We start from the raw sequence: 22768 nt of genomic DNA on the forward strand, positions 1-22768 counted from the left end.
CCAGTCTCAGGCCTCTTCTTTCCTTGGCAGGGTGGACGTGGTGATCTGCCTAAGCACCACCGTGCGCAACGACACTCTCCAGGAAGCCAAGGAGCACAGGGTGTCCCTGAAGTGCCGCAAGCAGCTGCGGGTGGAGGAGCTGGAGATGGTAATGCTGCAGAGCACAACCTCTGGTCCAGAAACCACAGGGCAGGGCTTAGAGAGTTAGGTGAAGGGTGAGGGCAAACTGAAAGATTTCAGCCACAAGCGTGATGGTTAAGACTTGGAGCTGCGTGCTAAAATTTTACCATAGGACAGCTTCTTGTTTCCCTTTTTTTCAAGGATAAAGTATTTTTTACCACACATAACTGGAAGTCCAGCTGTAAGACAGGCTGTAAGCATGTGATGTAGTCATTGCATCAGTAATGTCCTCGAGGATCGAGGGTCTCTCCCTCTCCAGTCTGCTGCCTTGGACACCAGCTTCATTGTTAAGGCTGGTTTCCCTCATGGCCGCACAATGGCTGCCTGCAACAACTGGGCCACCCGTTGCAATATTCATCTCCAGCAGGAAAATAGAAACAAGAGAAAACTGCCCCCAGCCTGAAATAAAGGTCCTTCTCCTCAATTTGATTGTGTCAGTTTGAGATCTGTGCCCCATCCCCTGTCAGGGGATGCAATCACTGATGAGCTTACTGATAATCAAGGGGAGGTGGATGTTGGGAAGCCACCCACAGTGTGCACTATGAGGGGACACTACTTTTCACTTTACTTTTGAGGATAAGCCTAAGCCACATAAGACGGCTAAAAATATATTTTAATATGTTTTGTACACCAGAAACTAGTAATGGACACCAGGTATTAGTAATATCCCCAAAGTTGCAGTACGAGATTTTCATATACAGAGGTAGTGATTCTGTGGTAATTATGTTTAAGTGGAACTGGCCTAAACATACTTCTATAATAGGAACTTTGGGTCCTCAGATTTGAACCTGGCTCTTTCAGTAACATGATAATAATAATAAAAGTAGAGTCCTACATCTGTATAATGGTTTTAGCTTTCAAAGTGGTTTCCACATCATTACTATCTTATTTCATCGCACAACAGTCCTGTGAAGGGGTCAGAGTAGATGGTAGCATTTCATTTTGCAAACAAAGGCCAAGGCCTTGTAGCTAGGTAGTGGCAGAACTGAAACTCAATCCTACTTCTCTGTTTACTGCAGTGACCACACTGCTGCCACTTAGCTGTGTAGAAGTTATGGCCACCAGACAAGATCCAATCAACAAATAAATATGTAGAACATTTGATCTCTCCAGCTTAGAGTAAGCTCACTTTTCCATGCCGGTTCCCCCTCATACAGACAGAGGACATCCGTCTGGAACCAGATCTGTATGAAGCCTGCAAGAGTGACATCAAGAACCACTGTTCCACTGTGCAGTATGGCAATGCTCAGGTAACTTTTTGTTTTTATTTTTTAATTGTAAAGGTAATGTGAAGGTACCTTTTTAATAATTAATTCTGTGCTGGTGAGATAGGCCCCATCCCATCCTATCCAGCCTGATCATCCCTTCTTAAGGTACGCCAGGCTGCTTTTCCCAAACAGACTACTTTTGCTCACCTTCATTCCTCTTTGTCACCTATTCATTCTCTTCCCTCTTTCAGGTTACCTTGTCCTCCTCCACCTTGTCTGCCTAGTTAACTCCTAACTATCCTTCAAATGCCTCCTCCTCTCTATAGCTTTCCCAACACTCTGCACCTCCAAAATTAATTATTCCCTCATATGATCCCATTGCACAGAAGTTCTTAACTAGAGGTCACGTAAGAACCATCATGGGAGGTTTTCTTACCCTAATTCACAGAACAGGGCCCTATCCAGAATCATCAGGAATGAAATGCAATCAAGTGGTTTTTTGTTTTTGTTTTTAATGTTCTTCCATTGACTCATCTACCTCTTCTAGTTCAGGGCATTGCCAGGTACTTTAGCCTTTGAGATAGTGGCTTCGTTGTCTTCTAGTATCTGCTGTTGGTGATGCAAAGTCTGATGTCAATCTGATTCTTATTTCTGTGTAGTTAATCTACCTCTGAGTTTTCTCTTTATCTTTAATGATCTATAATTTCACTGTGATATAGTTAGATATGGTTTTTGTTTTCATTATCCTGGTTGGCTCATTCAGTCTCAGAATTCATGTCTTTCTTCAGTTCTAGGAGATTCTCAAACCTTTCAAATATTGCGTTCCTTTTCCTTCCTTCTGGAACTCCTGTTAGACACTTGGAGCGTCTGAATCTGTCCTCCATGTCTCTCAATTTTTCTTTTATGCTTTTCATTTCTTCATCTCTCTGTACTACACTGAGGTAATTTTTCAGTTCTGTTTCCCAGCTTCATAATTTATCCTTTAGCACTTTCCATCTTGCTCTTTAGAGAGACTACCAGTTGGGTTTTATTTTTCATTTCTTTTTTTTTTTTCTCATATAGTGTATGTATTTTATTAGAGAGCATTCGCAATTCCTTCCACCCATCCCTTGTGACATTGCTATTATTCATTTTTTATGCATATGCTATGATCACCCAGTACATTGTTATTAGGCAGTTATCAGATCAATTAAGAATAAGAAAAATAAATCATTTTTTTCACTTTTTTTCCTTCTCTAATGCTCTTCCTTGCTTTATGTAGATCCAAGGTTTTGACCTATATATTTTCCCTTCTGCCCAAAGAACTTTGTAACATTTTTTTTACAAGGTGCATGTATGGGCAATGAATTCCCTGTTTTTATTTGTGTGAGAAAGTCTATCTTCTCTTCATTTTTTTTTTTTTCTTTTTTTTGCCATACGCGGGCCTCTCACTGTTGTGGCCCCTCCTGTTGCGGAGCACAGGCTCCGGACGCGCAGGCTTAGTGGCCATGGCTCACAGGTCTAGCCTCTCTGTGGCATGTGGGATCTTCCTGGACCGGGGCACGAACCCGTGTCCCCTGCATCGGCAGGTGGACTCTCAACCACTGCGCCACCAGGGAAGCCCCTCTTCTCTTCATTTTTGAACAGTTTTGCTGGATATAGAATTCTAGGTTGCTGGATATAGAATTCTGGGTTGCTGGATTTTTTTTTTCTTTCAATACTGCAAATATTTCACTTCACACAGTTTTCTGCGTAGTTTCTGATGAGAGGTCCACTGTAGTTCTTGCATCTGTATATGAGTTTCATAGAGCTGCCAAATTACCACATACTGGGTGCCTTAAAACAAATTTATTATATCACAGTTCTGGAGGCCTGAAGTCTGAAATCAAGGTGTTGGCAAGACTGCTTTCTTTCCTAAGGCTCTAGGGCGGAATGCTTCCTTGCTTTTTCCATCTTCTGGTGGTTCCAGTCCTTGACTTGGGGATGCATGATTCCAGTCTCTGCCTCCATCTTCTCATGACCTTCTCCTCCATGTCTCTCCTTTGTGTATTATGTATATTTTCTTATTCTTATAAACTTATAAAGACATTTACATTAGATTTAGGGCCCATCCAGATAACTCAGGATGATCTCATTTTGAGATTCCTCGCTTAATTACTTTTGCAAAGAATTTTTGTCTCAAATATTCACATTCACAACTGCGGGTTTAGGACTTATACATATCTTTTGGGGAACCAAAATTCAAGCTACTAAAATCTCTTTCTCTATAGATGAGGTGGTTTTCCCCTCATATTGTCATTTATTTAGGTTTTCTTATTGGTTTATATCTGCAATGATTTTTAGTTTCTGGTGTACAGTTTTTCTACATCTTTTGTCAGATTTATCCCTATGTACTTTATATTTTCTGATGCTATTTTATCTTGTAGTTGATTTCTAATCTCACAGTGTTGTGGTCGGAAAAGATGCTTGATATGATTTCAATTTTTTTAAATTTACTGAGGCTTGCCCAGCATGTGGTGTATCCTGAAGAATGTTCCATGTGCACTTGAAAAGAATGTGCATTCTGCTCCTTTTGGATGGAATGCTCTATAAATAAAAGTTAAGTCCATCTGGTCTAATGTGTCACTTAAGGCCTATGTTTCCTTATTGATTTTCTGTCTGTCCAATGATGTTAAGTGCAGTGTTAAAGTCCCCCACTATTATTGTGTTACTGATGATTTGTTCTCTTAAGGCTGTTAGCATTTGCCTTATAGATTGAGGTACTCCTATGTTGGGTGCATATATATTTACAATTGTTATATCTTATTGTAGTGACCCCTTGATCATCACGTAGTGTCCTTCTTTGTCTCTTGTAGTAGTCTTTTTAAAGTCTGTATTGTCTCATATGAGTATTGCTACTCCAGCTTTCTTTTGATTTCCATTTGCATGGAGTACCTTTTTCCATACCCTCACTTTCAGTCTGTATGTGTCCCTAGATCTGAAGTGGGTCTCTTCTACACAGCATATATATGGGTCTTGTTTTTGTATCCATTCAGCCAGTCTATGTCTTTTGGTTGGAGCATTTAATCCATTTACATTTAAGGTAATGACCTATATGTATGTTCTTATTGCCATTTTGTTAATTGTTTTGGATTAGTTTTTGTAGGTCTTTTTGCTTCCCTTCCTCTTTTGTTCTCGTGATTTGATGACTGTCTTTAGTGTTGTGTTTGGATTCCTTTTTCTTCTTTGTGTGTATATCTACTGTAGATTTTTGGTTTGTGGTTACCATGAGGTTTTGATATAGCAGTCTATATATATACACAAGATTGTTTTAAGTTGCTCTTGTCTTAATTTCCAATGCATTTCCAATATCCTGCATATGTACTCTTCTCTTCTCACGACTGCTGGTTTTGATACCATATTTGTGGATGATTTCCTACCTTTACTGTATGTTTGCCTTTCCTGGTGAGCTATCCCATTCATATTTTCCGTGTTTCTAGTTGTGACCTTTTCTTTTCTGTCTAGAGAAGTTCCTTTAGCATTTGTTGTAAAACTGGTTTGGTGGTGAATTCTCTTAGCTTTTGCTTATCCAGAAAGCTTTTGATTTCTCCATCAAATCTGAACGAGAGCCTTGTTGGATAGAGTATTCTTGGTTGTATGTTTTTCCTTTTCATCACTTTAAATATATCATGCCAGTCTCTTCTGGCCTGCAGTTTCTGCTGAAAAATCAGCTGATAACCTTATGGGAGTTCCCTTGTATGTTATTTGTTGCTTTTCCCTTCTTGCTTTTAATATTTCCTGCTTGTCTTTAATTTTTGTCAGTTTGATTAATATGTGTCTCAGTGTGTTCCTCCTTGGGTTTATCCTGCCTGGAATTCTCTGCATTTCTTGGACTTGGGTGTTAGGGAAGTTTTCAGCTATCATCTCTTCAAATATTTTCTCAGGCCCTTTCTCTCTTCTCCTTCTGGGACCCCTATAATGCAAATGTTGTTACATTTCACGTTGTCCCAGAGGTCTCTTAAACTGTCCTCACTTTTCATTCTTTTTTATTTTTTTAACTCTGTTCTGCAGCAGTGATTTCCACCATTCTGTCTTCCAGCTCACTTATCCATTCTTCTGCCTCATTTATTCTGCTATTGATTCCTTCTGGTGTATTTTCATTCCAGTTATTATATTGTTCGTCTCTGCTTGTTTCTTCTTTATATCTTCTAGCTCTTTGTTAAACATTTCTTGTATCTTCTCAGTCTGTAACTCCATTGTTTTTCCGAGATCTTGGATCATATTTACTATCATTACTCTGAATGTTCTTTTCAGGTAGATTGCCTAGCTCCACGTTACTTAGTTGTTCTTCTGGGGTCTTAGCTTTTTTCCTTCGTCTGGAACATATTCCTCTGCCATCTCATTTTGTCAGACTTTCTGTGTTTGTGGTCCCACTGGCTTCAGGATTGTAGTTCCTCTTGCTTCTGGCTTCTGCCTCCTGGTGGGTGAGGCTGGGCTAAGAGGCTTGTGCACGTTTCCTGGTGAGCAGGGCCGTGTCAGTGGGGTGTGTTTAGAGGCGGCTGTGGGCTCAGGAAGACTTTAAGCAGCCTGTCTGTTGATGGGTGGGGCTGTGTTCCTGCCCCATTGGTTGTTTGGCCTGAGGCGTCCCAGCACCGGAGCCTAAGGGCTGTTGGGTGGGGGTCATGTCTTGGTGTCAAAATGGTGGCCTCCGGGATAGCTCACGCCAATGAGTACTCCTCAGTACCTCTGCCACCAATGTCCTTGTCCCTGCAGTGAGCCACAGCTACCCCCTGCCGCTCTAGGAGACCCTCCAAGTCCAGCAATGAAGTCACTGCTTTTCCCCCTGGGTCCTAGTATACACAAGACCTTGTGTGAGCCCTCCAAGAGTGGAGTTTCTGTTTCCCCCAGTCCCGTGGCATTCCTGCGATCAAGCCCTGCTGGCCTTCAAAGCCAAATGTTCTGCGTGCTCCTCCTCCTGATGCCAGACCCCCAGTCTGGGGAGCCTGAAGTGGGGCTCAGAACTCTTACTCCTATGGGAGAACCTCTGCGATATACTTATTTTCCAGTTTGTGGGTTGCCCACCCAGTGGGTATAGGATTTGATTATATCATTAATGTGCCCCTCCTACCATCTCACTGTGGCCTGTCTTTGGAAGTAGAATATCTTTTTTGGTAGGTTCCAGTCTTTTTTGATGGTTGTTCAGCAGTTAGTTGTGATTTTGGTGTTTTTGCGAGTGGAGGTGAGCTCAGGTCCTACTACTCCACGGTCTTGTCCCCTTCACTTATTTTTCATTTGTAACATCTCTAATTGGTTCTTCTCATAACTACCTGTTCTTGACTCTTATTTACTGTTTTCTTCTCTGTTGTTCTGAAGATATTCAATATACGTTTGATTGCTCTGTTGCCTTTCCCCCTCAGTTCTGAGGCCTTGATTTATTTTGTTTATCATCTTTCTTACGGTATTAGTGTCCCTTAACTGCAGTTGACCCTTGAACAGCATGGGGTTAGGAGTGCTGCACGTCCACATAGTTAAAAACCTGTGTATAGTGTCAGCCCTCCATATATGTTGGGCCCTCCCTATCTAAGTTCCACATCCACAGATTCAACCAGTCACAGGTCATGTAGTCCTGTAGTGTTTACTATTGAAAAAAATTCTCATATAAGTGGACCTGTGTAGTTCAAACCCTTGTCATTGAAGGGTCAACTGTATTTGGTGATTCTTGGTTGTGCCTTGAGGATTTCATAGAAGTCTCATGACTACATGCTACAGCCCTAGCTACTGCAGCTTCCCATCTGCTTTCTTTCTTTATCTTTTTTTTATAGTAGCTAAAAGTTTGTTGTAGGGAAGGGGAGGTTTTAGGATACACCTAATTCAGTCTCTTAAAATCTATCCCATGGCATTTTATTCTTTTATGTTAAGTCACTCATCTTTTTTATTGTAGTTGTTTATTTATATAACTGCCCTGTGAGACTGTATAGTCTTCAAAGGTAAGGATTGAGTCTCATTCATAGCTGGCATCTAATGCTCTGTTCTCATGTGGTAAATGGTGAGTTGAACTGAACTTCCTGGCTTGTGCTTGCTGTCGAGTCAGGGTTATTGCTCCAGGGAAAGGCAGAGAGCCTGATGTATGCTCCAGAAGGGATCTTGACAAGGAATAGCCCTGGAAGGAAGAAGAAACCAGGAATCTTGAGAGGGTTTCCTTCCCCTTAGACTCCAGTACAACCTGCTCTTTATCCATAATGTTTATACATTTGGTTTGCTATTAGCCCTGGGGTTGTAAATCTATTATAATTCTCCTTTGTGAGGAAATCCTGATTCCTATTACCTAGGAATTAGAAATGAAAGGTACCTGTATAGAAAAGTGAGGAATGTACTAAGAACTTAATGCTTCAGCCAGAAAACATGGATTATCAATACCTGATCCACCTCTTAACTTGCCCGTAACTGTTATGCCCTAGATTATTGAATGTCTGAAAGAAAACAAGAAGCAGCTGAGCACCCGTTGCCACCAGAAGGTCTTTAAGCTGCAGGAGACAGAGATGATGGACCCAGAACTAGACTATACACTCATGAGAGTCTGCAAGCAGATGATAAAGGTAAGGGACCCAAAACCAAGAGTTGAGCACAGGGTAAGTCAACATAACAGAAACACAAACTTCTTTAAATTTCAGAGAAAATTCATATAATCTCTCAATGTCAACCTGTTTTATACAGCTACGGCTGTGGTTCTCGAAGTCTGGTCCCTATACCTGCAGCGTCAGCACCACCTGGGAACTTACAAAGTCTCAGGCCCCACCCCGATCTCTGAGTCAAGCTCTGGGAGTGGCGCCCTCTGTTTTCACAAGCCCCCGGGGGTTCCAATGAAGCTCAAGTTTCAGAACCACTAAGCTAAGATAGCTAACCTCACTTTGACCTGGGGAAGTAAATAGATGTCCATTAAATATGTGATTGGTTTTCAGCACGGTTGGTGGTAGGTATACTGAGGAGGCCACCATCAAATGTCCTGATCATCCATCTGTCACCATCAAAGGCTTTTTTTGTTCTACAGGTTGTTTTGCTTCATTTACTTCTTCAATAAATGCCCCCTGCAGCAGGGCTGACTGGAGAACCTGGATGTCAGTTCCTTTATTTGTCCACATGTACAAAGAGATTAAACTTACACCTTACTAAATAAGGTGCTAACCCCTTATTTCAGCTTCCCTTTAAAATAAAATGATACTCCTCACCCTATCAATAAACTCCAAAGAGAACTGTGAAAGTTAGAAGTCTCTTTAGCTGGGTCTGGAAGAGTTGAGTCCTCTGTAAAAGTGGAAATGTCAGGCTCTGATTTGAAGGAGGTTTGTAAGATTTTGATGACTTCTATAAAAATCAGTCAGCAGGGGCTTCCCTGGTGGCGCAGTGGTTGAGAGTCCGCCTGCCGATGCAGGGGACACGGGTTGGTGCCCCGGTCTGGGAGGATCCCACATGCTGCGGAGCGGCTGGGCCCGTGAGCCATGGCCGCTGAGCCTGCGCGTCCGAAGCCTGTGCTACACAACGGGAGAGGCCACAGCAGTGAGAGGCCCGCATACCGCAAAAAAAAAAAAAAAAATCAGTCAGCACTCCATGTCCCCATATTAAGATAACAGTGGACTATAATTAATAGACTGTGAATTAGCAGATATAGATAGAGTTTATCACTAGTCCAAAATGAATCTCTGACTTCAAGGACACTAACAAGTGTATGGGGGCTGGCTCCGCAGGATTTGGTAGGATTATAGCCCCTCTGGTTAAAGGGGTGAACCAGATAGGTCCTTCCCCCACATCCCTGTTCACACTGGTTGCTGGGTAATTCCTAAATTTCCCATTGGGATTGGGTAGATGTGGCTTGAGGGCTAGGTGGTCACCTGGTACAATGTTACGTTCATGCAAAAACAGTATGTAAGCTTATGAGAGGCCGTGTAATGTAGCATAGCCATGTAAGTAGGGAACGCATCCTATCCAAAATAGGAACAGGTAGAAAGAAATTGAGAAATATAGTAGAGAATAGGTAAAGGGGAACTTGAGGCTGGGTGATTATTCAGGCTTACCATTTCTCGTCCCAAGTGATGCCTTTAGGTTCTGTCATAAGCTCCCCAAAAGATGTAAGAGTGATAAATATGGTGTTAATTGCCATATTTGGGTAACTACTTCTATAAAACTTTGTTTCTTTGCAGAGATTCTGTCCAGAAGCGGATTCCAAAACGATGTTGCAATGCTTGAAGCAAAATAAGAACAGTGAATTGATGGATCCCAAATGCAAACAGATGATAACCAAGCGCCAGATCACCCAGAACACTGGTAACATTTTGGCGTGGCTTTCCTGGTCCTGCTGGGTGTGGCTTGAAAGGAATTGAGTGGGCATATACTTGCCTAATTAAACTAAAGGTGCTTTGTTGCTCCTGAATGTTAAGGGAAGAGTCCGGATGTGATGAGCAAAGTGACTTACTTCTTCCTTGAAGAGCATCTAGAAGAACAGAATGAAAGTCATGGGAAAGAGGAGGCTGAAAACATAGGACACTTGCCTTTGAAGGGTGTACAAAACGAATTAGGGCTAAAGTTCATTGAAAAGTCTAGAAATTTAGTAAAACTTCACGCATGTGGCAGGAGACTATGTGGGTAATCTGTTTTAGAACAGAGAAATTTAAGCTCTGAGTTGCAAGACCTTGTAACTTAGTGGTCAAGTTGAGTTGGATAGTCTGTTCTCAGAATTTTCAAAAATATGTATCATGGGGAAGGTTGCTGATGTCTGCTAGATTTTTGTGAGGACTGCTTAGAATGTTGGCCTCAATAGATCCTGCAGAGCTGCTGCAGAGTACGTTTCCTGGGGGTTTCCACGTCTGCTCTTCCACCACAGTATATTGCTGATTTAAAACAGCGTGTTGAGGGAGTTCCCTGGTGGCCTAGTTAGGATTCTGGGCTTTCACTGCCGTGGCCCGGGTTCAATCCCACAAGCCGCAGGACATGGCCAAAAATAAAATAAAATAAAACAGTGTAGTGAGAGCTCAGTAAACATTTACCAAGTAAACAAATCAGTGGTTTATTAGTGGTCGTTGACCTAATATGCCCCCTTTGGGTAAGTGGATCTCAAAACATTTGTGAATCCAGGTGGAGTGTTTTATCCTGTGCTTATTCCTTTCTGCTCTAGATTACCGCTTAAACCCTGTGCTGAGGAAAGCCTGTAAAGCTGACATCCCTAAATTCTGTCATGGTATCCTGACTAAGGCCAAGGACGATTCGGAGTTAGAGGGTCAAGTCATCTCTTGCCTCAAGTTGAGATATGCTGACCAGGTAAACTGCCCTGGGCTTTCCACAGAGTGTACTTACGGAACCTCCACTAGTCCTGGCAGTTTTTTCTTTGGAGGTCCGTAGCTTGCTGCTACTTTCCCCAAGACCTTTCTGCACACCTTCCCCAAGCCAGGGCCCAGATAAAAAGCTGACATGTTCTAATAGGCTGACGTACTCTCCCTTGTCTCATGTAGCGCCTCTCTTCAGACTGTGAAGACCAGATCCGGATTATTATCCAGGAGTCTGCTCTAGATTACCGACTCGATCCTCAGCTCCAGCTACACTGCTCGGATGAGGTAGGATCTGGGGACAAAACGGGTTGTGAACAGAGCTGGTCAGAGAAGTTTTACTGGAGAAAAGTTCTTTACTCTGTTTCCCTTCAGCCCTGAATCCAGGGCTCTTCTAGGCTCTCCACTGTCTGAGTTCCTGGTTCTGTGTAACACTGAATTTGGTTTGTCCTTAGTCCTATCACTATTCAGTTTTGATTCCATATTTCTCTATTGAACAGCATTTTTGTTTATTATATCTGTCTACGTCTAGTTTGTCCTTTCCTCTCCTTATTCTGATGTTCAACGCAGAATACTCCCAACACTTGCCAGAAGGATAAAAGTGCTCCTGCAATGCCTCTGCCGAAGTGCCAGTTCTTGGATATTACTTGACTTTCTAGCTAGAAAAGGTCATGTAGTGAACCTTGTTCAACATATGTCCATTTTATGGGAACATGGCTAAAGATATTTCAAAAAAGCTTACAAAGCTGTCCAAAGAAGGTTAAATTTTTAACTGTGCTGCAGGCTATGTGTCAGGACCCCTTTGTGTGTGTGTGTTTCCAAGTTGTGTAGCTGGGTTGACTCTGAACCTCTGTCAATGTCAAGCATTTGCTTTTAGGATTTTACTTGGCTGTATGACCTTCCTCTTGAGGAATCAGAGAGTAGCCTTCTTTGTGACCAGCCCTGGGACAGTCTGACTCAGGTCTTGGGGTTGACAGCATGAAGATACATGTATTGACTGTTTTTCAATTCTGTGCCAGTCCTTGTGAAGGAGAACAGAGCCTGGCATCCCATATGGGAGGGAGGGGAGTGAAATCCACCAGGAATCCGTTTGAGAAGAGCCCCGGGCACATGTGTGGGAGGATCTCCAATCGACATGCTTCAGAGACCAAGGTGTCTCGTGAGAGTAGGGGTTCCCTTGTTTTTTGTGTGTGTCCTGAACAGATTGCCAGTCTATGTGCCGAAGAAGCAGCAGCCCAGGAGCAGACAGGTCAAGTAGAGGAGTGCCTCAAAGTTAACCTGCTCAAAATCAAAACAGAAATGTGTAAAAAGGTAACTCCCATCAGTCACCATTTTCTCTCACTTGCTTTTCTCTGCTCTTCTTCCTCTTAAAGCTATAGTCTGTACATCTTAGTGATCAAATCTAAACCTTCCTTCCCAGAATTCTATCTTGTTCGCTCTTACCAAACTAATTTGCCTTTTGACCATTAATTGTCTGTAACTTAAATAGTCTTTCACATGTACTAATTACTTGTGAATATGTCTCATCCCCATGACTAGACCATTGTTTAAGGTCATTGTTTAAGTGCTATGCCAAAGTAAAATGTCAATTCCAATATATCAGTAAGCGTACTGCATTTGTAAAAGTCAATGAAACTACAAATTCAGTTCATTTCAGAAACATCACATAAAAACAAATTTATCAAAATATGATAGCTGGACTTCTCTGGTGACGCAGTGGTTAAGAATCCTCCTGCCAGTGCAGGGGACACAGGTTTGAGCCCTGGTCCGGGAAGATCCCACATGCTGTGGAGCAACTAAGCCTGTGTGCCACAACTACTGAGCCTGCGCTCTAGAGCCTGTGAGCCACAACTACTGAGCCTGCCCTCTAGAGCCCACAAGCCACAACTGCTGAGCCTGTGTGCCACAACTACTGAAGCCCACGCGCCTAGAGCCCATGCTCTGCAACGAGAGAAGCCACCACAATGAGAAGCCCACACACCGCAACAAAGAGTAGCCCCCACTCACCACAACTAGAGAAAGCCTACGTGCAGCAACGAAGACCCAACGCAGCCAAAAATAAATTAATTAATTTAAAAAAAAAAAGATAGCTAAGAATGCATTATCTTACAAAATTGAAAGTGAAATAATGTATTTGATCTTTTTTAAAAAACTTAATCTCTTTTTGGAAAAGTGTTTCAATGATATTACTGAGTCACTGTGAATATTGTGTGCAGATATTTTCATCTGCTAAAAATGTTTCTAATTCCACATGGTCTGAGGAGTGGCAGAAGTTGGCTAAAGGCTAAATCCAGATATTTTCCTTTGAATACTTTTTCATCAAATTATCCCATTTAACTTCAAGGAGGACTTTTTGAACAACATTTCAGGGTTTTTTTTTTTGTTTTTGTTTGTTTGTTTTATTGTTTTACAGTCTGTGAAGCACAAAGTACTTTTTACTTAAGAAAGCAATTTTTGACTGTCTTTACCTGCTATAATTTCATCATGTATAAATGGAGAGTCTGCAGAGTTGATTTCAGTTCTATCATGTTTATATTCCTGTTGTTCAGAACATCTTTAAACTCAAATAAGAATTATTCTTGCAGTAGAAGTTATGCTCTGTCAGTTCTTTCTTTCCTTTTGAGGATAATGGAAGTAAAGTGAAACATTTTGCAAATGCACCTTTCTGTTTGGGAATTTTAGTATAGCTTATTACTCTGATTTTCAATTTTCACATTTTCAGACATATAAAGTAACAAAATAACTGCATTAAATCAATATAAACACTAACACTTAGTATTTAATAATATAGCATACCAGAGTGCCCAAAACCCAATTCTGATCTTAAACTTGCCTCGCTTTGCTTATTAGCAAACAGCTCTGCATACGCTAGGTCCCCAAATTGTATTTATTGAATTAAATTGGATGCTAGCCGTCTGCGTTCTTTGCATCATCACCACATTGCCACCTATCTCAGAGTAGCCTCTGTTGGCTTAATCGTCCCTCCTTGACTTTTTTGTTTGTATGTAAAGTATTTACAGACAACGGATCTGATGTATTTCCTCTATAAAAGCTCTGTCTATGATCTTCCCTTCTTAGGAAGTGTTAAACATGCTGAAGGAAAGCAAAGCAGACATCTTTGTGGACCCAGTTCTTCATACAGCTTGTGCCCTGGACATTAAACACCACTGTGCAGCCATCACCCCTGGCCGAGGGCGTCGTAAGTCACGGTGTTCACTCTGACCCTGTCTGAACTATCTTGGGAGGAGCAAAGACTCCCTCTGAGACATCAGTTCCAGCTACTCTGTTCTGTAGCTGCAGCTCAACCGTAGACAGCATCCACTGGGGGCCTGGTTGATGCCTTTGTGGCAAAGTGAGTTTAGGAGTAATCCTGCTGCAGGTTTGAACTGATAGAGCCATGACCCGAGGTAAAGATTTGATGACAAGAGGAAGTTGAGTTATTTATCAGGGAGGCAAAAGTTAAGCTATCCTCATGGCCCTCTTCCCTGCCTTGTCCAACCTTGAACAGCTTCATCAGCTTCCCCAGTGGCCACAGTGGGCTCAGCAGACAGGTTCTGTGTGAGGTGGAACCTGGGCAGGTATATGGTTGTTTCTGAGCCATGTGTGTCCAATGAATAAAATGAGAGAGGTTTTAAGAGAGACTCTGGACAGCCAACCTTAAATATTCTTCTCCATGGTAGCTCTTGGGTTAAGTGTCCTTGAAGGGATTTAACTTTGTATAGCCTCCAGATCTGAATTCTCTGGTGGTTAGGTACCCTTCTCCCCATCCTTACCGAAATTTCTGTTCTGTACAGCTTCAGACGCTTCTTATCCCTTTCCGTTGCACAGAAATGTCCTGCCTTATGGAGGCCCTGGAGGATAAGCGGGTGAGGTTACAACCTGAGTGCAAAAAACGCCTCAATGACCGGATTGAAATGTGGAGTTACGCAGCAAAGGTAATGACCACGAGAATCACCTGATGTGGCGTCTCCTCTGTCAGTTTCCCAGGTCTCTTGGAGATACTTCACTGGCCTCCTTGTCCTTGTTGTGAGACTGGCAGTAGGTTTATTTGAAAAAATCTCTCAGTGCACCATAAGACGCCTGGGCTCTGTGAGCCTGGAGCCATCATCTCCAGGTAGCACAGCAGAGACATTAATTAGTCCCTTCTTTCGTCATTGGTTTCCGCCTTTGAGCCGCCAAGCGTTGCTTCAGTGACTCCACTGCTAGTTTTCTGTTGGCAGATGTTGGTGCTTAAATCAGATTAATCTGGAGCCTCCTTGCTCTGTTCCGAGTACATGGATGAGCACAGAAGCAGCCCAGACCTCTCTGGGCTGGACCCTTTTCAGCACCCAGGCTAAGTTGAGACTCAACGGAACAGGTCCGTGTGCACCTGGGGAGCCTTTTGGTCCTGATTCTGCTATAGTAGCCTACCACAGAGGTCCACTGGAGAAAGCACTGAGGAAAACTGAGGAGGAAAACTGGTTAGACTCTGAGTGTCCACGATTGGGGGAGTGATTAAGTATATTCAGTCAGCATAAGTCATGTTTGCAAGTTGTTTTTGGTGGGGGGCGGATGCTGATGATATGATGGTGAGTGAAAACAAGTCACGACAGAGAATTAGCACCCGACAGAATCTCAGCTTTTCTCTTTGTTTTTAAAAAGACAGCAACGTGAAGAAAATAAATCAAAATATGTAAGAACCTGTGACCTTGTGCAAGTCACTTGACCACTTCCCACCCCTCGGGCCTCCGGGCCTTCATCTGTAGCGTGGGAGTAGTAAAATGTATGTCCCAGGACTAATGTGAGGACTAAGCGATTGAAACATGCTGAGCCCTTTGCCAGCACACCATCAGGTCCTCTGTGAGAGCTGTTACTACGTGGGCGGCAGTGATCACTGTGATGAATTGTATGATCGGGAAAAACAGTTGTAGCTCGGTGTTTGATTTTCTTGCCCGTTGCCCTCCTCTCTCCCCAAAAGAAATGACCTAAGTTACAGTAGCAGTCCAGGGGGGCAAGTTAGAGCAAGCATTGTCCCAGCCCACTTCTCTCCGAGGATGATGCCCCTGTGTGTTTTCCAGGTGGCCCCCGCGGATGGCTTCTCTGACCTCGCCATGCAAGTGATGACATCCCCTTCAAAGAACTACATTCTCTCTGTGATCAGTGGGAGCATCTGCATACTGTTCCTGATTGGCCTGATGTGTGGACGTATCACCAAACGAGTGACACGAGAGCTCAAGGACAGGTAGAGCCACCTTGAGCACCAGAGGAACTACCTGTCCAGTGCCCAGTTTGTACAGCCCTCCTGTATAGCATACCCACCCACCTCGTCCTTCTGCGAGGTGACACCAACACCCATGTTAGAGCAGCAGCAGGTATCCACCGCATTGTCCCGTCTCAGACTTCACCCGTGTCCATGGTATCCTCCTCCTCGACCATTTGTGCAGCAGCTGGCCGCTTTGGGTATTGCCTTTGTTGGCAAACTCGGGTTTACCTGCCCATAGACAAGTCTCTCATACCGATGGAACTACCAGTACTTCCAGAACCAACTCACCTGACCTGCAACTCAAACGATTTTTTTTTTTAAAAACACCAAAAAAAAAAAAAAAGAAATTTTTAAAGAAAAAAATGTATATAGTAACACATCTCCTCCAGGCTTGATTTGAGCAATGGGGTTATTTCTTCTGTGTGACAGTGTGAAATGAAGGCAGGACTTTAGAGGGGAAACACACCACCCAACATGCTGTAACTGGGATGTCTTGCTTACTTCTCAACAGCACCTTTGGCCCATGTCAGGGCCATGGACTTCACCGAGTAGTGGGAAACGACTAACCAGCCCGCTTTGGGTCTTGTTTTCTTCTGCTGAAACAGTGATGCCTTCCAGTTCCTACCCTAGTAGAGCCACTGCTGGTCAGGACCCCACAGCCGTGGGCATTTGTGTGATCTCCTCACCTCAGTGGAGTAGAGCATGAGCTTCCCTAGGCCGAGGGCAGGTGGGTTGGAGAGGGGATCAGAAGTGTGTGCAGCTGATCTGTCCACTGATCTGCATGGAGAGGCTGGACCCTGAGGCCCAAGGCAGAGTGCCCAGTGACCTTCCTCCTCCAGGGCACTGCAGGACTCAAGCCGCGTTCGGATTGATCCTGCTGGGGTGGCAGTTCCTCCAGAAGCCCTCCGCTTCACCGGGAGGCCGTGACTCTGGGGGCCGGAGCTCAGGGCAGGAAGGAGGAGCGGGGTATTGATTGACTTTGCTTTACTTCCCAGGTGAGACAATGGCTTATAAAGACTTAGCCTGGTCTCAGGGTGTGACTGGCAGTCCAACCTGACCTTTCTGCAGGTTCAAGACCACCTTCCCAGACAAGCTCCTTTAGACCTCTACATGGAGAGGGTGTGGAAAATTACTACATTAAAAGATGGAGGCGTTTCTCCGTTTTTTCTTTCTGTCCGTTTGCTGCATATACCCACTACAGTAGGCATTGGCTAAATGTACTTTGATGATTCATCAGTCTTTCCTGAATCTGAGCTTTATGGAAGCAATATTCCTGACCATCCCTCGTCCCTCCAGTGTAGAGATGACAGGCTTGGAGTATAAAAAGGGAGGAGTGCAGGCATCACAGTTCAACCTGGTGCACCTGGACTTGAGTTTGGGGCATGGAATCCAGTGGCTGCACAAGAGGGCGGCGTGTACAGTAGAAGATATATTTATATAATATATATTTTATTAACCTGTTAGACTCCACAAAGTATTATAAATCACGTGCCTAAAACTGTCCACGTAGACCATGCTCCATCCCTTGCCCTGCGCCTCTTTGCCGCTGTGCACACGTGCTGAGGGACCTCCCCACATCTGTCTTCCCTGGAATGTGTTCAGTACAAAGTGGGTCAGTTTGTGGCTCGGTTGATCCAAATGACTCCTTGTCTAACCTGACTGACATATATTTGAATACTGTGGTTTTCTTCTTTTTCTTTCTTTTTCCTTTTTACTACCCTTCCTGGAGGCAGTGGGTTCCAGAAGCTGCATATGCCCCCTGCCTAGGGTACTCCAAGTCATGAAGGGGAGCTTCCAAGCTGCTTGGTCCCCCAAGTCCTGCTCTTAGGGTCTTCCTGATTCTTAGCAACTGTCCTGGGGTTCTTCAGCCTCATAAAACTTGAAACTCTTGGAGTCCGAGCAGCGCCCCCTCCTACCACCACTTTTGGACTGAACTGAGCTGATCTAGATAGTCCACCTCCAGGGGCTCCCCCCTGGGTGGTGGGGTCTGGGATCGAGGACCGGGGATATATCTGTACACAGGCCCCCACTGACATGTCTGATGTGGTTTACAGGATAGAATGACTGTTCCCTGTTTGATGAGAGTGGGAGTACCATTCTCCATCTCTGCAGTCTCCCTCCCAGTGTATGTAAAACATCTCCTTGGTTTAATGTGTCTAGATACTTTCGTTCTTTCTGAACTGAGAGATGATCTCAATTGTCTGCAGCAGATCTGGAAGTTTGAAAAGGAGTTTGATTCTTGAAACATTTGTCATCTTTAGAAATGATCCGGATAGATAGAGGGGATAACTCAGCCGGTATCTTTGATTGCTCGTTGTCAGAAAACATTTCACCATCCGACTTGGAGTAGTTTCAGTGACTGGTTTTTAGAATAGTTTCATATGACTGAGCAGTTTCCTGCATCCAAGGGGCCCAGCACCATCTGAAACTACGGCCCAACTATATCCATTTCTGTACCTCATTGGTGTAACAAAACAGGTTCTGGGACACCTCTGGTTACTGGGCTCATAGGTCACTCTTGGGTAAATCAGCTAGTCAAGAATTAGTCAGGAAGAAACCATGGCCCTAGTGGAGCTGATGACAGACCTGTGTCCTTTTTCTCTTCTGATGTCTAGCCCATGAACAATAACATAAGCAGCAGGTAGGGTTTTTGGCCAAGGCCAAGGCTCCAAGCACTTGCTGAAGATTCCAGTAGCCAGAGAACTCATCAGGCCTTGTCAGCTCACACCAGTGTGTCAGAGACTCAGACTTGGTGTCTCTACAACACCCCAGAGGTGCCAGGAGGTCAGTCTCTGGGCTGGAGGCCCTGCAGTGCAGGAGGTCAGAAATCTGAGCAGAACGTCAAGAGCAAGGCTGTCTTCTCCCTGCATTGGAGTTTCTCACACAGAAGGGTGGCTGTGGGAGTGAGACCTTGACCCTGGTGCATCCCTGGCCTTCCTCTGCTATTGCTGCTGTCCCAAGAGAAGTCTGCTAGCAAGATGCTCTGAGGTGGGAGCCATCGCTCGGGCTTGGGTTCACTCCAGCAGGAAAGCCCTCCTTCTTAGCGTTCCCTAAAATTCTGGTACCACTACCAGGCCCAGTGCTGTGGATCCCATCAGCTTGTTCTGAGCCAGTGCACCCTTAGAAGCGAGGGGAATTCTAATACTGAGTGAGCAGGTGTTGACTTGCATTCATTGCAGGCCTTTGACCGTCTCACATCCTGCACGTATTCTTCTTGGGGACGCTGGGAAGGAGGGAGATTCTGCTTTCCTAGGTGTGCCAGGAAATTACCATCAGATTTCATTTCTTCCTGTTTCCTGAGGTCAAGTAACAAGAGAAGCCAGTCGTAAAGAGTCGTAGGCTCGTTTACGTTTTATCAGACAGAGTGCTGACCTCCCGCCACCTTCCCAAAGGAAGATTCACTCTCCTATATCAGCCTCACTTCTGTGCCACCTCCAGGCTTGTGGTACCACTTCTATCCTAAAGAACCCCACTAGTGTGAGTCACCCAGGGAGGGGTAGGTTGCTTTGTGGGACCTCCTTACCTGGTCTCAAGTTCCTCTGAGAAAAGGCCTCCCCATCCCATTTCTTCCCCTCCCCCACCAAAAAGTAAACGTTTTCTGCATATAACTTACTCTAAGCAAGCAGATACGGAGAAGGAACCTGGAGCAGGGACCCTTAGAAGCCAGCCAACACAGCCTGACACATTCAAACTAAATTGGGGCCGTAGAACAAAAAGAAGAATATGGCTTTTTGAATCATGTGCATTTTGGTATGTTTACTTATATTTCTGATTCTTAGGAAATTTGAAAAACCTCAAAGACTCCTTTTATTTATTCTCACCATTTGGACAGCACCTAAGTAATTTTATAAAATGCAGCATTCCAGTGCCCTGAGTTTCCCCCAGGCCTTTAGGGATACTCCACTCCTAAATCCCCTCTTCCGCACTGGTCTTCAGTTCCCAAAGGGCCAGGGGCCAGAGCTGATGTTCTGGTCTCCGTCTCTCTCTCACGTGTCTTGGTTGGTCATCTCTCCCACTACACTCCTCTTGGTCCTCCTCTCCCCTAGGACCAGGGTCACATGTCAGGGCAGTCAAGTTTGAAGCCGAATCCCCCTTCCTGCCCAGACCCCAGACAAAAGATCAGTCATTAGCAAACCAGGACTGACTCTTCAGAGTGACAGGTTCATCCAGGCCATCTAGTGAGATCACTGTGGAGACCTAGGGAGCACAAAGGTGGGACTGTCTGCTCGGGCTGGTAGTGACAGGATCCTGATGGTGGCTTCCTCTCCTTCTCCCTTCCCAAGAGCTGCCACAACGCACAGGTAGGGGTTTTGGGATACATGCAGTGGAGGAATCTCCTTGGGCAAGGAGAAAATTGAGATAGTGCCTCTATATTCTGTTTCGCCTTCCCCCCCAACATAGAATTGACAACTGGACCCCAGAGCCCAGCAGGCCCTGTACCACACACGCTAGATGGTTTGAACAGGTCCCTGTCAGACTGAGGGGCACTAGAGTGAATGACCGACGGGAGGGGCTGGCAGCCCGAGGCTTCCTGAGCGGCTTCTCCCAACACCATGTTCCCAGGTCAATCGAAGCAGGAAAACAGACTGTACAGCAAATGCTGTGTGAGATCTTAGGCCTTTAACTTTTTTTTTTTAAGAAGGAAAAAAAGAAAAGTAAAACTAACAAGCCTCTTTTGTAAATGGTTTTCCTTTCTATGTATAAAATCCTGGAAGTTTCTTGTTTTTACATGTTCATGCTGTGTAATTTTGAGATGTTACTGAGATTCTGAACATAATGTGCATTTTTTTCTGTACAGATGAAATGGGAGAATTTAATAAAGAGTTTGCAGGTTTTTACTTGTTAAATTTTCTCTGTGGTGACTGGGAGGACTCTCCTCCAACCACATGCTCTGCTGGAAGAAGTCTCCGGAGCCGTGAGTACTGACTGTAAACTTGCCACTGACGCTCAGAAACTTACTGTTAGAATGTCCGTGTTCTTGGCTAATTAGGTCAAACAGAGTAGGACCATAGGCCTTTACAGGAGAGCTGGAAGCCAGATCTGGGGTTTTCTGACTCTCAAGCTCATGTGTCCAGACTTGTTCATTCTACTGATGTGTTTAAGCCATGTGATGAGGCTTCTTCCTGGGGGGAACACATACCTGGAACTTCTCCTTACAGATGTGACACATGGATGGCACCTGGTCTCTGATGGCCGCCTTCCCATTCAGGCCCAGAACTAGGCCACATTTATTTTCTGGGCCCTGCTATGTCCGTGTTTAGTCAGTGCTTGCCTCCCCCTTCCAACAGCCCACCCCTGAGGTCAGTGACCTCATGACACCCTTCCCAAACGTTGTCTTCTACCTCCTCTACTCTCAGCAAAGCCAATGTGCATCCGGCTGTTAAAAAGTAACAGCTTAAGGAATTGCATGGTAGCAAGGATTTCTTTAAGTAGTAATGGCTGTACTAATATTCAAGTAATGAAATGGGATGTTCAGTGAGAAAGGAGGGGTAACCTGGAACCCAGGGTTTCTCCTCAGAACTCCTCAAATCCATTTTCAGCAGCTGTCACTTAGGAGATAGTAGGCCTATGTGTACAGTGGACATGGGAGAAGTTGAAGAGTAGAAGAAGAAAGGAGGGAGCGGTTGAGGGGCATTTTGAGTCCCAGTGTGAATATTCCTTTATCTAGGAGGCTCAGGGCAGCCGTCAGCCCTGAATGCATGCCCTGGAGAGGCTACCTGGCTTTGGTGTAAGTGTAGGACTTGAGCTGTGGGTTCAGGCTCCTCGTCACCTGTATCTCTACAAGGGAGAAGTGGCTCGCCGGCCAAGCTGGCCTCAGCCCCCCGAGGGGACACCGCAGCAGTGAATGGCTTACGTGTCGCCTGGCTGACACCTTAGCAGTCTCTGAATGAATTGCCCCACTCTCAAATTCTGTGTGTGATTTTTCTGGTAAAAGATCCTTGGCCAACTTCAATCCTCAGAGGCGTTTGGCCTCTGTTTTCCAAAGGGACTAAGAACAAAAGAGTTTTAGCCGAAAAGGGGAGAAGGTTAGACTGTCCAAGTCTCTCACTTAGATGAAAAAGTGAGGTGCAGGAACTTCCCTGATGGTGCAGTGGTTAAGAATCTGCCTGCCAATGCAGGGAACTACAGGTTCGAGCCCTGGTCCAGGAAGATCCCACATGCTGCGGAGCAACTAAGCCCGTGCACCACAACTACTGGGCCTGTGCCCTAGAGCCCATGAGCCACAACTACTGAGCTCATGTGCTGCAACTACTGAAGCCCATGGTCCTAGAGCCCATGCTCCACAACAAGAGAAGCCACCGCAATGAGAGAAGCCCGTGCACCGCAACGAAGAGTAGCCCCAGCTCACCGCAAGTAGAGAAAACCTGCGCGCAGCAATGAAGACCCAACGCAGCCAAAAATAAATTTAAAAAAAAAAAGAGAGCTTCCCTGGTGGCGCAGTGGTTGAGAGTCTGCCTGCCGATGCAGGGGACACGGGTTCGTGCCCCCGTCCGGGAAGATCCCACATGCCACGGAGCGGCTGGACCCGTGAGCCATGGCCGCTGAGCCTGTGTGTCCGGAGCCTGTGCTCCGCAATGGGAGAGGCCACAACAGTGAGAGGCCCGCGTACCGCAAAAAAAAAAAAAAAAGAAAAAGTGAGGTGCAGAGGCGGGGAGGGACTTGTGTTCACATACAGCTGATTAGCTGCAAAACGAGAGTGTTTGCCCTTGCCTAACCAGATTGGCTTCGGGACCTGTGTGACCAAACTGAAACTCCAGCCCCCATCCAGCTGTGGGCAGAGGCTGCTGACCTGACCCCAGAGCCTGCAGACCCTGGACAGGCCTCCCTGGGGAGCTCTTGACCTTGGTCCTGGGTTCCCACCTCCCCTG

General features: G+C 44.9%; 1 protein-coding gene across 1 annotated transcript in view; it reads left to right on the forward strand.

Moving 5' to 3' along the window:
• GLG1 (golgi glycoprotein 1) overlaps positions 1–20739 on the forward strand; it is a 144298-nt gene extending 123559 nt beyond the window's left edge. Inside the window, exons 17-26 of the mRNA XM_079907697.1 lie at positions 31–148; positions 1338–1430; positions 7805–7942; positions 9539–9662; positions 10510–10652; positions 10844–10945; positions 11861–11968; positions 13736–13856; positions 14486–14592; positions 15715–20739. Coding sequence (XP_079763823.1) covers positions 31–148; positions 1338–1430; positions 7805–7942; positions 9539–9662; positions 10510–10652; positions 10844–10945; positions 11861–11968; positions 13736–13856; positions 14486–14592; positions 15715–15882 — 1222 coding nt within the window. The 3' untranslated portion in view covers positions 15883–20739. The remainder of the gene's footprint in view (positions 1–30; positions 149–1337; positions 1431–7804; positions 7943–9538; positions 9663–10509; positions 10653–10843; positions 10946–11860; positions 11969–13735; positions 13857–14485; positions 14593–15714) is intronic.
• Positions 20740–22768: the final 2029 nt, after the last annotated feature.

Source organism: Stenella coeruleoalba, assembly GCF_951394435.1.
Source record: "Stenella coeruleoalba genome assembly, chromosome: 20".
In the NCBI taxonomy this organism is placed as follows: Eukaryota; Metazoa; Chordata; class Mammalia; order Artiodactyla; family Delphinidae; genus Stenella; species Stenella coeruleoalba.